The sequence below is a fragment of the Vitis vinifera genome, chromosome 7 (assembly GCF_030704535.1).
Source record: "Vitis vinifera cultivar Pinot Noir 40024 chromosome 7, ASM3070453v1".
NCBI lineage: Eukaryota > Viridiplantae > Streptophyta > Magnoliopsida > Vitales > Vitaceae > Vitis > Vitis vinifera.
This window is the reverse complement of record NC_081811.1, coordinates 30,537,477-30,551,017: the sequence shown is the minus strand read 5'-3', so window position 1 is coordinate 30,551,017 and position 13,541 is coordinate 30,537,477. Positions and strand designations below refer to the sequence as shown.

General features: G+C 38.4%; 1 protein-coding gene across 1 annotated transcript; it reads left to right on the top strand.

Moving 5' to 3' along the window:
- Positions 1 to 9,468: 9,468 nt before the first annotated feature.
- On the top strand, positions 9,469 to 13,541 carry LOC104879953 (F-box protein FBW2-like). Its single transcript, XM_010654718.3, has 2 exons — positions 9,469 to 9,850; positions 12,818 to 13,541. The coding sequence occupies exons 1-2, from the start codon at positions 9,522 to 9,524 to the stop codon at positions 13,335 to 13,337; spliced, it is 849 nt and encodes a 282-aa protein (XP_010653020.1). The 5' UTR covers positions 9,469 to 9,521; the 3' UTR covers positions 13,338 to 13,541.

Below are 13,541 nucleotides of genomic sequence, written 5' to 3'. Positions count from 1 at the left end.
AAACCCTTGCCTTGGTGCAATGAATTGGAATATGATCAACAGACTCATTTTCCACACAACAAAGGAAACATCTATTAGGTAAGGGTCACCCACTCATTTTTAGTTGATCCAAGGTTAACACCTCACCCTAAGAAGCTTCACAAGCAAAGAAAAAACCCACTTTAGTGGGAACACAAGGGCTCGAAATGATGCTCTTTGGAAACGATACTGCACTTCTACAATTAAGAGTTGTATAGAGAGATTTAACAAAAAAATTCCCATCCTTAATCTTTTTCCAAAGCACCTTATCCTCCAAATTAGTATATAGTCTCTTTCCTTGAATTGTCAATAATGACCTCTCTACCTCGTCCAGCTCTTGATCATTAAAGGGCCTAGAGAACTTAGGATTCCAACTCCCTTCCTCACCCATTGAGTCCCACAACTCCACTAACCATGCCTCTTTAGAAGCCACTAAGGCATACATGGAGGGGAAAGAATCATAAAGAACATCGTTCCCATACCATTTATCCTTCCAAAATCTTACTTTTCTACCATCTCCTATGGAGAAAACAATTTTGTTTTGCAATAAAGACCCTTCCATCCTAATTCCTTCCAAAACCCCTACCTCAAATCTCAAGTATGTCACCCCCTTCTTCCTCCCCAAACTTCCTATTAATAACTTGCTTCCAAAGAGTCTCCCTTTCAACCGCAAAGCGCCAGTTCCACTTATAAAAAAGGGTCCTATTGAGAGTAAAAAGACATTTAACCCCCAAACAACCCTTCATTTTATTTGAATGGATAGTAGCCCACTTTACAAGACGAGACTTCCTCTCCAAAGCTTCCCTACCCCACAGAAAATCCCTTTTAATTTGCTCTAATTTCAATCTAACCACTCTTAAAATGCGTAATAGAGACACAAAGTAAACGGGCATACTAGATAAAGTACTCCAAATCAAAGTGATTCTCCCTCATTTAGAGATAAATTGTCTCTTCCACATGGCAAGCCTTTTCCGAAATCTCTCATCCACCCACCACAAATTTGTGTTACACACCCAAGGGAAGCCCTAAGTAAGTAGATGGGAGCATCCTCCCTTATAACCAAACTCAAGAGCCAACGCCTCTAGATTTTCTACTCTTCCCATCTGAAACATTTTACTCTTATCCAAATTGATTCTCAACTCTAAGATGACTTCAAACTACATCAACAATCGACTTAAATAAGTCATCTGATATTGGGAGGCCTCACAAAAAACCAACATATTGTCAGGGAACAACAAATGAGTGACAAGATCCCCATTACTACTCATTTCCTTTACCCTACAACCTGATAAATATCCCCCACCCTCACTACTTTAAAGATAAGTGTACTTAGAACCTCCACTCCGATCTCAAATAAGTAGGGCGAAAGGGGATCTTCTGGTCACAATCCCCTTGTATTGTGAAAGAATCCCAAAGGTGTGACATTAATCAAAACAAAGAGTCTCGCAATTGAAATACACCAATTTATCCAGTCAGTCTACTTCTCCCCAAAACCCATTCTTTGCATCACTAACATCAGAAAATTCCAATTATTGTGATCATACACCTTCTCTAAATCTAATTTGCACAACATACCACTCTCATTCCATTTCAACATAAAGTCTATTGCCTCATTGGCAATTAAAGCAGTGCCAAGAATTTGTCTTCTCTCGATGAAAGCGTTTTGAGTTGAAGACACCACCTTCTTTAGCCTATTAGCTAACACTTTTTCTAGTAGCTTGTACAAACCTCCCACCAAATTGATCAATTTGAAGTCTCTAAAGTTGTCCACCCCTCATTTTTTTGGGACTAAAACCAAGAACATAGAATTCAAACTCCTTACAAATCTTCCCCACTCATGGAAATCTTTGAAAAAATCAATAATCTCAACTTTCACAAAATTCCAACAGAACTACCAGAATGCCATTAAGAAGTCATTCGGGTCAAGTGCCTTGTCCCCATTTAGCTCTGAGAGAGCAAAGAATACATCTTCCACCGTAAAAGGCCTCCTCTAATCTAGTAGCTTCCTCAACACCAATTCTATCAAAATCCAAACTATTCAAACTTGGACGTCGGTTGCTAAGATCTGACAAAAGATTCTGGAAAGCACCGATCACACCCCCTTAATCTTATGCTCTTTTGTTAATCATACACCATTCAATTTCTTATCACCTTCCCTTAGCCACAGTTATTTTGATTTTTGTCTCTAGGAAATCTCCTCCGTAAGAGCTCAGTTCTTAAAATCATTTATTGGATTATATTCATATGGAAATAAAATAGTATTAGTGTGTGGATTAGAAAATATAAATAAAAAATATTATACTTAGCTTTGAACATAACTCAAATGCTTTTTGATTGACAAACCAAATTAGGTGAAGAAAATTGTCTTAATGCCTACTGTGAAGAAGAAAAATGACAGAAGGAAGAAGAGGGGCAGTGTGGAAAATAAGAATGGAAATGACACTTCGGTATATTGATAATATTTAGGTGAATTGTTAGTAAGGTTTATATTTTAAGGCAGATATATAATTATAGTGGATGTATACAAATATTAGGTGGATGCATGTATAATCTTGTCATATTTGAAAAAATAAAAATTGCATTAAAAGTAATAAAACAACTTATGAATTTTTTCTTTTTATACACATAACATATAACCCTTTTTGCAAATATATATATATATATATATATAACCCCTTTTAGAAAAATATATATAATCCCTTTTGAAAAAAAAAAAAACCACTAGCTAATTTTTATTTTTTAGAAGTGTAAGGGTCAAATTGAGGTTGCTTTCACAATAGTTTTTATAAATTAATATTAGGACCATTTTTATCCGATTGTGGCTATATTTACAATTTCAAAAGCATGAAGGATATTTTTACAATGTTATGAATATTTTGCCTTTTGGCATGATATTCAAATTTATTTATTTATTTTATTACTATCTCACATCCAAACACTTCTCAAAAAACATAACGTCTCAATAAAATGGTAAAAATAATATCTATTTTTGAAAAATTACCCTCAGTTCTTCAAAGTAGAATGACTTTTTTTTTAAAAAAACAAAAGTATAATTGTGGACCCCGCATTTCGTGCTCATGCATTTCCCACTCGATGACGAGTTCGATCTTTATTTTATTTGAAAAATGAATTTTATTTATTCAAAAATGACTTGCAGTCGCCACCTATTTTTGTTTTATTTTTAAAAGGGTAAACAAAATAAGAAAGAAAAACCCTAAGTGACTCCTTATTTTGGAAAATGCGGTCTATGAAAAACCGGATCGGATTCGGGGGTCAGGTTACTTATCGGGAAGGTACGGTACGGACCGTAGCACCCCTCTAAGTCCCTAAAGTCGGGTCTCTACTAATAAAATGAAGCTGACGTGGCAATTGATGAGTAAAACAATGAATACCCAAATCGATCATGCATAATATGAGAAGTAAAACATGTATAAAGAATAGGCGAAATATGAATAGATGCGCACCTGGGCGGCAAACAGCAACGCGCTATCATGGAACAGAGTTAGTGAATTATGAACAGATATAATTAAGCGCATATCAATAACAGAGCAAATCAATCATGCCGGGAAAGCCAATCAACTAATCAGTAAATCAATCACAAGATCACATATGTAGGGCCCCCACCAAAGCCCGTTTATTTGCATGAATTAATCTCATAAATCTCATCATTTGAGAATTACGAAGATTGATTTTTTGCTTGTTTAAAACATTTTGAAATTCATAGGAGTTGTGAAAATTATTGGCCAGAAGGAAGAATGGCAGTGAAAATTTTATTGGAAAAATGGATTTTTGGAAACTAAGAAAAAAACTAAGGATGAAAAATGGATGAGTTTGAAATTATTTTAAAAGCCGAAATTTTGAGAAAATATTTGCAAGAATGGATGGGAGAAAATTATTTTCGAAGTCATAGGATAATGGAATGGGAAGTGACACGTGGCATAAAAATGGCTAAATGAACCATGCAGACTGGAAGTCTTGAGCCTAGGGCATATTAAACACTGATTGCTTGTTACTTCGGAAACCCCGATGAAGTTGGAAAGATGACTTCTACAGAATGATGAGTGTACCCAAACTGGAGGTTAGGTGAGAGCCCACTAAAAGTAGTCCAAAATGGTCATGCAAAAAGTGTACAAATGGAAGAGATGACGAGGAAAGAACCATGCAGATGTGATTCCCAGAGTATTACTATATCTGTTATGCCAATGACCCCTCCTCAGTGAAAATAATAACTCATGTAGAATGGACAAAAGGACTATGCGGACTCTTGATGACTTGAAAGCTCTTTTAGTGTCACAACCCTCATCACCTCTATAATATGATCTGTCTGCTTCATTGTTGATGGAATTTCACCATCTATTCTCAGAGCCGTCCAGTCGTTTACTCATCCCATTATTAGCTCCATCCATATAAACCAGCTAACCCTCATGATATTCTTCATTGAGCCAGGGCACTGTGGATCAAACACCCTGTGTGCTAGATATTCCTCATGACTTTATGAACTCTGGTTCTGACCAGGTACACCACCATCTGTATCTTCTTCAGCCAAGAGACTCTATGGTTTATTGCAAATAGTGAGCATCTGATCTCTGATTTGAAACAATCTCGTGACCTGCTACCCTGAATGGAGCTCTTCCTATAGCTGGCCATTAATCAAATCCTGCCCATAAACTGCCCGTGTTCTCTGCTTTCAATTCCGAGACTTTGACCTGATCATAGTGTACATGCACGCATGAAGAATGGTCAACACTACACTACATCATCTCTGCCACCTTGGGTCGCCTACGATGAAGCCACTCTCACCAACAAACTCCAAAAGACGGCATCATCTCCTTCGTACACTTGGCCGAATCTAATCATAGGTCCCTAAAACTCATTTGCAGCCAGTTTTTCAGTATTGTAATGGTTACCGGGGCCTCCATCATCAACCATAGCATTTTTGCTGTCTTCAGCTTACCACATCGTTCCTCTGATTCTTCTGACATGCCGAAAATCTCAGTTGGCAACATAATCCGTAGGGAAAGTGTTGCTGGTGTGAGAGATGAGCATGCAAGTCCTGCTGATGGCGCCGTCACTGACTATGACGCATTTGATGAAACTTGAAGCACCCATCTATGAAAGTAACTGAACCCTCCAGCTGCAGTCTAGGAAGAGGAAAGACAAGCAGTAGAATTTGTAGCGTTGAAAATACAAGAAGTAATGGAGTCAGTTTTCTCTAACTCCAAGTTCTCTAGAGACGGTTTTCTCTCTGCACTCTGGCACTCCAAACTCGTTCCAGATTCCATGAGGAATAAAGCTATATCAGCTTGATTCAAGAGTGCCGCCAGACGGAGCACAGAAAAACCTCGCTCGCTACATAGAAGAAACTGAGCCACCATGATTATCCACCATGAGTAGTTCGGCACCAGTGACGGGGAATGTGCTCTTCATATGAACAACTCGAACGCAAACCCATGCAAAGGAGTCATCCTTTACTCGGTGTTCTTTCTAGGATTGTCATCGGAGAAAAATCCATCACTCTTGGAGGATGCCATCCCTAGTTTTTCAGCAGTACCAGTTGCATCCCACGCCACTGGATTCTCAAACAAGGGTTCAGCAGACCAAAATAGCTGTGAGCTACCGAGTCTGGTTTCTACATGGCGTAGACTGCAAAGAGCACCACGGTTCTTGGGCAGGAGAAGGAACCCCCATAGCCGGTTCAAAATCCTCATATCTAGAAACTCATCAACCTCGCTCTCATCTCCACGAAGCCAAGCTTTCTTCCCCAAATCTTCAGACCTAACAAAGACCGCCAACTCAAACACCGCAGGTTGCTTAGGGAAATCCCTCCAGAGGCCTTCGGTCATGCATCATCAACAAAGAATGGTCGCTTAGTCTAATCACAGTTCTGGCAAAGAATGAGGTTGTCGGTGGAATAGAGAATAGAGGCAGGCCAGGCATCACGGACATCATAGAGGCGTGAGCGAATGTGCTTGGTGAAAAGCTAGTTGGTGGAGTGGACAGTGGGTATCGTGGTGAGCATGAGTTTAAAAGATGAGCATAAAGGTCAGTGGATACCCTAAGCGGAATGAATTGTGAAAGGTAATGAGAGAATGATCGATGGATATGAGAGGGTTAAGAGAGAATGGATTTAATAGGTGAGGGTACAAAATGGGTAAGAAGATGGGTATGAAGGAGTGAGAAATGGATATTATGGAATGGGATTTACGGGTGGATGGGTATAGATGAAATGGAATGTGGACGGATACAAGTGGTGGGCATAAGAGATGTGGTGATGGATTAGTGGGGTGGCAGGTTGGATGGATGGTGCGATTGAATGGGTATGGAGGATTTGCATGGATCCAATGGGTACGGAGAGATGGGCATTATTTGTGAAATGGGTAAGGAAAGAATTTGAAGAGAGAGAAAAGGTGATAATGGGGAATGGGTTTGATGGGTGCATGCATGGGGCATGAAGATGAGGGTTTACTGGGTATTTGAAAATTAGAAATATAGACATGGAAGAGTTTTTACATCTTTCAATCCGCACAAGACCCCTTGCATGGCTAACAATGGAAGAACAAGAGGAACACCAAGTGACCTTTGAGTCGAGTATTCTTGTGCTGGGGTTAGCATATGGGAATCAGAATGGACTCCCATGAGGTTCAATATAGATTTTGCTTCAGAAATGAGAAATATGACTTGGATGAGGCCAATGATACCACCAACAACTGGTGCAGCTGAAACCAATAGGATATGCCCTCTTCGCTCAAACCTTGGCGTGCCATGACCACTACTATGCATTTCTGAATCATATGGTCCCTCACTAGAACCTTTTGATACCCATTTTTTTGTTTGGTTCCACCATTTGCAGTTGAGCCCATTTCCACACTGTTGCTAACTTCATGCTCAAAGTCCAGTATTCTAATGGTATCTTCTCCAGTAACGAAAGAGGTTGTGACGCAGACCAATGAGAGTATTGTGATCTTTGATACCTGATTGAACAAAGCGGTAGAAACCCCTACAGCAGCAAGTTCCACTGAACCTCAAACTGGCCAAAGAATGCTATGTCAACCAGAAAAGCAAACACGAATATTCCACGAATCCAAACATAACATCCCTGAAATTTTCTGGTATTATCTCATCCGGCAAAAACTCATGTTCCATAAACAATCAGAACCTCCCAGTGCTCTTTATTCATCGTGCTCAACCCCCGTAGGTGGACATCAAAAACAGGGGAAAGAAGAAAAAAAACACCACAAGAAAACAAAGCACAGGTGAAGGAAGCATAACAAATCAACCATCTATAGCCTCACGTTTCATGTAATATCCATGGGCTAATACAGGTGGGGAGGTCTCAAACTGGACTTTCAGAATATATGAGAAACAGAGTCTTATTGACTTCAAGCCCAAACCACAAAAATAACAGCAAAATCAACAACAATAGAGTATGACAATAACCCAAAAAACAACAAAATTCAGCATGCATTCCACATTATCCAACCCAAATTGACAAGCAATGCAGAGCAATCTAAAATGTGAGTGAGAAGATAAATATATATGAATCAAAGTGAACATGAAACTCACCTCAAACTCACCCGCAAGTACTCTCGTTCCCTATTATCTCCTTCTCTAAAGTCCTTGTCTCGCTTCTTTCTCTCCGTTTTCTTCAAAAGCTCTCTCTGCTCCCTCTCTCAAACTCAGACTTTTTCTCTCCAAACTGTAACTCGTAGCCTCTCCAGCTAAGCAATGCCCTCAAAAATTTCTCTCTCTGCCCAACGGCAGCCACAAGCCTCCCTCTCAAGCTAAACGGATACTCCTCAGCAAAACTATCCAAGTTTTTCTCCTCAAGAAAACATCCCTCTAAAAATGACCAGAAAAAAAAAATCACCTCCTCTCCCGTTCTCACCCTCACCCAGAAAGACGAAATCCCCTTCTCTGTAACAGCTTTCCTCTCTACCAATCCTCCCCAAAAAACAAACAAAAGCCTCTCCAAAAGTAAAAACCTGCAGCTGCCAGACGACACCACCCCCTGCACCACTACTCTGCCGCCCGCCTCACTCTCTCTCATCCGCTCCTCGAGACAACGGCCTGCAGATTCTCCTTCTAGAATCTTCTTCACCTTTACAGGTGTCTTCCCCTAATTGGTCCATCAACTCCACTATTTTGATCCTATATTGACTAATCCGGAAGTGACACGTGGCCAGAATGAGCTGCATGAAATAGCACCCAAATGGGAGGTCTACAATAATCTATCAAACTTTTTTAAGCTTTTTAATTAAATTTTTTATATATATAAAATAACATAAAGGATACTTTTATCCTTTTGAAATTTTGAGGTTAGATTTACAATTTCATAAAAATTGAGGTTACTTTTACAAAATTAGGAATATTTTGGATGTTAGATTAAAAAGAAATTGTTAAATGATATTTTTATTTAAAACAGATTATATTTAATAACAAACCCAGATTTTTGTATTTTTGTTTTATATTTAATAAAATATGTTTTTGTCTTTTAGGCACTTTTGGTGGATGATTTGAAGTGTATAATAGGAGCTGATGTGATTGGGTGAAGTTCACCTATTTTCGGTGGTGTCGAAAACACCAGATTTCTTCCCAAAACCTCGACCACCTACGCAGAGAGGTTGTTTCTTTCTTTCTAAAGGTGAGAATAATTATGGGCCCCATACTACCAATTTCTGAATGCTGATAGGCTCATACACAAGCCTCCTCTCTCTCAGCACTAAGCACTATATGTTATAAATAGCAGGTTTTTATATGTGGTGAAAGTTATATATATATAAAATATTTATTTTCAGATAAAATTATAAGTAAATGTCACCCAAAATCAAAATTTGAGTGGCATTTAAATGAAAATTACCACATCATAAATTAAGGGTTGGTTTGATAGTTGTTTTTAAAAAATAATTTTTAAAAATAATTTTTTGTATAATAAAAATCTATTTGAAAATCTAAAATATTTTAAACTTATTTTTAATATTTTTAAATATATTTTAAAAATAATTTTTATATATAATATTTTATTTTTAATCGTTTTAAATATTTGTATAATTATTTTTTAAAATAAATCTTAAAAAATAAGTTAAAATAATAGAAAATAATTTAAAAATATTTTTTTAAAATATCACATTTTTTATTATTGAAAAAAATGACTGATTATTAAACGAGTTTTTCAAGTTTTTTATTTTAAAGAATAAATAATTATTTTTAAAAACAGTTGTCAAGTTGTAAATAATTATTCCATGGAAAAGTTAATTTTTTTTTATATAGAAGTTATGAATTATGATGATATTACCGAGAAAAATCATATTTATTTTTACAAAAATCATAAAAATGCAAAAGGAAAAAGACAGATTAATTAATTTAATAAATTTATTAAAGTACACTACCCATTCAAAATAATAAATAAAAGACAATAAGGAGGAAAATCTTCCAAAGTTGGTCCAAGGAGTTTGTATTATTCATCTACACTCCACAAAAGAGGAAAAACATCGGAGAAGACGAAAATGGCCAATTTCGGCGGCCGCAAAAACGGCATCGTTTCGAGGGCGATGTGGGAGGGTTTGAACCCGGAGATACTGGCTTTGATTCTGGTTCGAATCCCCGTGGAGGAGCTGCTCCAGACCATTCCTCTGGTCTGCAAATCCTGGTGGTCCGCCGTCGCCGGACCCTACTGCTGGTCGAATATCGACGTCGAGGATTGGTGCCGCCGTTGGAGCCGCTTCGACCGAGTGGACTCGCTAGTCCGCAAACTCGTGCGCCGCAGCCGTGGAATGTGCAGGAGGCTCTCTGCATACAGACTCGGCGACCCCGGCTTTGCTTTTGCTGCTAACTGGTACTTTTCTGGTACTGTTTTTTGGGGTTTTATGAGCGTTTTGGCGGTGTCTGGGAAGTGGGAAAGTTGAGGGAAATGGTGGTTTGGTTTGGTTTTTATCGGTCGTGACCCTGGCTTCTGTTCACGTTAGTTTTTTCTCGGGAACCAACCAGAGGGACCCCTCCTTTTTTTCTGAACTTTTTTCTGTTGTTTTTGGGGTTTGATAGTGCTTTTGTTGGTGTTCGGTGGTGAGGATGTCGGGGGAAATGACATGTTTCTGTGGGTTTTTGTAGTTGGTTTACGTAAATTTTCTTGGGAACCAAACAGAAAATGGCGTTGTGTTTTGTTATGATTCGAGTGCAAATGCTTTTTGCCTTTTCGAAGTCCATCACATCTTTTGGCTGCCGTAAAATGAAGCAAAAAAATTGATTTGGGTTTTGTGGGTTTTGAGTGGCATTGTTTACGTAAGTTTTCCCGGGAACCAAACAGAGGATGGCGTCTTTATTTATGATTCAAATGCACATGCTCTAATGTTTTTGCCTTTTGGAGTCATCAACTCCTGCGCTCCCGTATGCGTACCGAGAAAAACGGAAGAAAATAATGGATCCGTTTTGGGTTTATGGATTTTGACCTTTGAGTGGGTTCATTTACGTACATTTTCTCGGGAACCGAACAAAGCTGATATCACACAGCACGTCTTATTTTGGTGTTTTTTGTACCCTACTTAGTCTGAGACACTGAGGTTAGCGTTTGGTTGACAAGAAACTGGAGGAAAAATATGGGTTTGTTTTCGTTTTCCGGGCAGGTTTTTTTTACGCCCACTTTCTCGAGAAACAAGCAGAGCTTAATTGCTGGACTTCTGGTGCCTATCTGCCTCGCATCTTATCTTTTCCAATTTCAGTATCTCTAGTCTTCCTGTTTGGTACCCAAGAAATGGGAGGAAAAACGTAGGATTTTGAGTGCTGGTTTTTTACCTACCATTTCCTGGTGGCCAACCAAACAGACGGCGATCCTTTTATTTGATTGTAAAACAGATACCCATATGTTCTGAAGTTCACCAAACTTTGCCCTCCTGATTGGGTGCTAAGAAAATAGGGGAAAATTATGGGTTTTGCGTTCCTTTTCCTTGACTTTGAGTGGGTATGCTTAAATTCCATTTTTCTCTGGAATCAAATGGAGCAGTGAAAATTCATCCTGTTTCGGAACTTTTTTGTGCTCTACCGTGCTTTCTTGGTCCTTGGGTACTGACAAAATTGAGGAAAAGAATGGGTTCGTTTCCATTTTTTCTGGAATTTTTGAATGTGCTTATGTACACATATTTTCTTGGGAACCAAACAGAGAATAGACGACTGTGGACCTTTAAGCTGAGGGGTATGGAAAATTTAATCCTCTTCCCATTTCGTTGCCAAGAAAACTAGGGAAAATAATGGGTTTCTTTTGTTTTCCTGCATATTGAGTTATTTTCCTTCCTGTACATTCAATAGTAACCAAACAGGAGTAGATCATTAGGTTTATGGTGTCCATTAGCACTAATTTGATTATTAGAACATGGGTTAAAGAGTCCAAACTATCTCTACCATGTCTGTTTGGTTGCTGGTAAAACCCAGGGAAAGTGAAGATTTATATTCTTTTAATCTTGCTTTCATTTTTTTGGTCCTAATGCATGCTGTTTTGGGATCAAAAGCAAGGATAGACAGCAAGTCTTGTGATGTCTAATTGGTCCTTTATCTTGATGATTAAACCCTACTACTCATATTTGGTTCCTGAGGAAATTAAGGAAAATGTTGGGCTTATGTTGCTGCACCTTTTAGTGCTTTTACATCTTCTCAGTATCCAAACAAAGTATAGATTACCACCCTGATGTTACCCAATTTGGCCCTTATCATTATGACTAAAACACCTACCCTATGTTTTCAAAGTCCAGCTCTAGCCCTTCCATTTGGTCACTGAGAAAGCTAAGGAAAATGAAATGTTTGAATATTACAATTCATGTTCCTGTTCTGGTGTTTAAGTGCTTATCCTTGCATGCATTTTGTCACTGCCCAAACAGAGCATAAATAAGTATTCATATGATGACAAATTGGGCCTTCACCTTCATGCTCAAAATAATAGGGGACAACTGTCCTTTACTTGTATGTGTTCCTGCATTTTCCATGCATTTTAATTGCTTTCCTAGGAACACTTTCTTGGGAACCAAACATAGTATGAATAACTAGTCTTATGGCAGCTAATTAGCCTGTGCACAAACTTACAAATGGAACCCAAAATTCATGTTCTGTTTAATTACCTGATCTATTGATGAAAACATAGGAGTTGGAGGAGGAAAGGAAGAAAACAACTAAATCATTTTGACAAGACACATGAGAAAATTGCCACTATTTGTCCCATAAAATATGAGACATGCCATTGTCCTATGCGGAATGAATAACATTATTCAGGAACTATCAGTGGTCTTAGGGCTGCTACTAAAAGTTTTGTTCTGGTACACACATTAAGCGGCGGGTGTCCTGATCGTCCCTAATGCATTTTTCAATAATATTGAGTGTTGACGTCTGTGAACGCCAATAAAAGTATTAAATTATCAATGGCCTCATCTTGTACTCCTGAAAGAGGTTTTTGTCGTAATATGAGTTGTTAGGATGTTGTTTGTCTGCAGATTGTTAATAACCCTAATTATTTTGTGTTATGATTCGAATCTTTTGATGACTGAGAAAGTGTTGGTTACATTTTGGATGACGATAATTTTCAGTCTTGTTTTAAGAAAAATAAACAGCAAGAAAATTTGTTTTTTTTGCCCTTTCTTCCTAATAAAGGAAAATATTTTATACCAATGCTGCTCCTACAATCTGCCAAAGATAAATTTATGTTTTCATGATGTTGATATCAATTGAAGACTCAAAATTTTTCATTTCCTAGGTCGATCTATCAGAAAAGTATGTGTGGTTGTGTGGATACTTATTGAGTGTTGTTGGATGAACAACCTTGCAGGGTGAGATGCCTTAAGGTGCTGCAGATTCCAATGAGTGAGGTCTCGGACAAAATGGTGGAGAAGCATGCAGTAGCGACTCTGACAGTCTTGGACATCAGCTACTGTTTGAGGATCACAAGCAAAGGGCTCGAAGCAGTGGGAAAGAGTTGCAAGTTCCTGATTCAGTTGAAGAGGAATATGCCACCTCTGGAGCTGGAAGAGACTGAAAAAAGGGCTAAAAAGATGGACGATGGTGAGGCTATGGCAATCGCCAACACAATGCCTGGGCTTAACCGCCTTGAACTTGCTTATGGCCGCTTTGGTGACCATGGCCTCAACGCCATTCTCACTAACTGTAAGGCCCTCACTCACCTTGACATTGAAGGGTGTTTGTACGTGGAGCTTAATGGTGACCTTGAGCAAAGGTGTGGCCAACTCATGGATTTCAAGCCCCCCTGGACCGATGATGACCACTTTTTAGCTGTGGCAGCTGCAGCTGATGATGACACCGAGGACTTTTCATCCTCAGAATCAGAATAGCATTGGGTGGGTTATCTTGAAACACAAAGGGCAAGTTTTGTTTCTCTCTTTTTATTCTTCGGTTTCTTGTCTTCCTTTTTGGTGGGTACATGCTAAATTTACAGAAACAAATCATACATATAGTGGAAACCAATTACATTATCTAGGATCATTGAATATGCTGTATATGTAAATTTTACACATAAAAGTTGATTCCACATTTTA

Excerpts from the sequence above, each read along its gene's own strand:
- LOC104879953 (XM_010654718.3), top strand. The coding sequence starts at position 9,522 with ATGGCCAATTTCGGCGGCCGCAAAAACGGCATCGTTTCGAGGGCGATG. Across the intron at positions 9,851-12,817 it reads TTTGCTTTTGCTGCTAACTG|GGTGAGATGCCTTAAGGTGC; the intron begins GTACTTTTCTGG and ends ACAACCTTGCAG.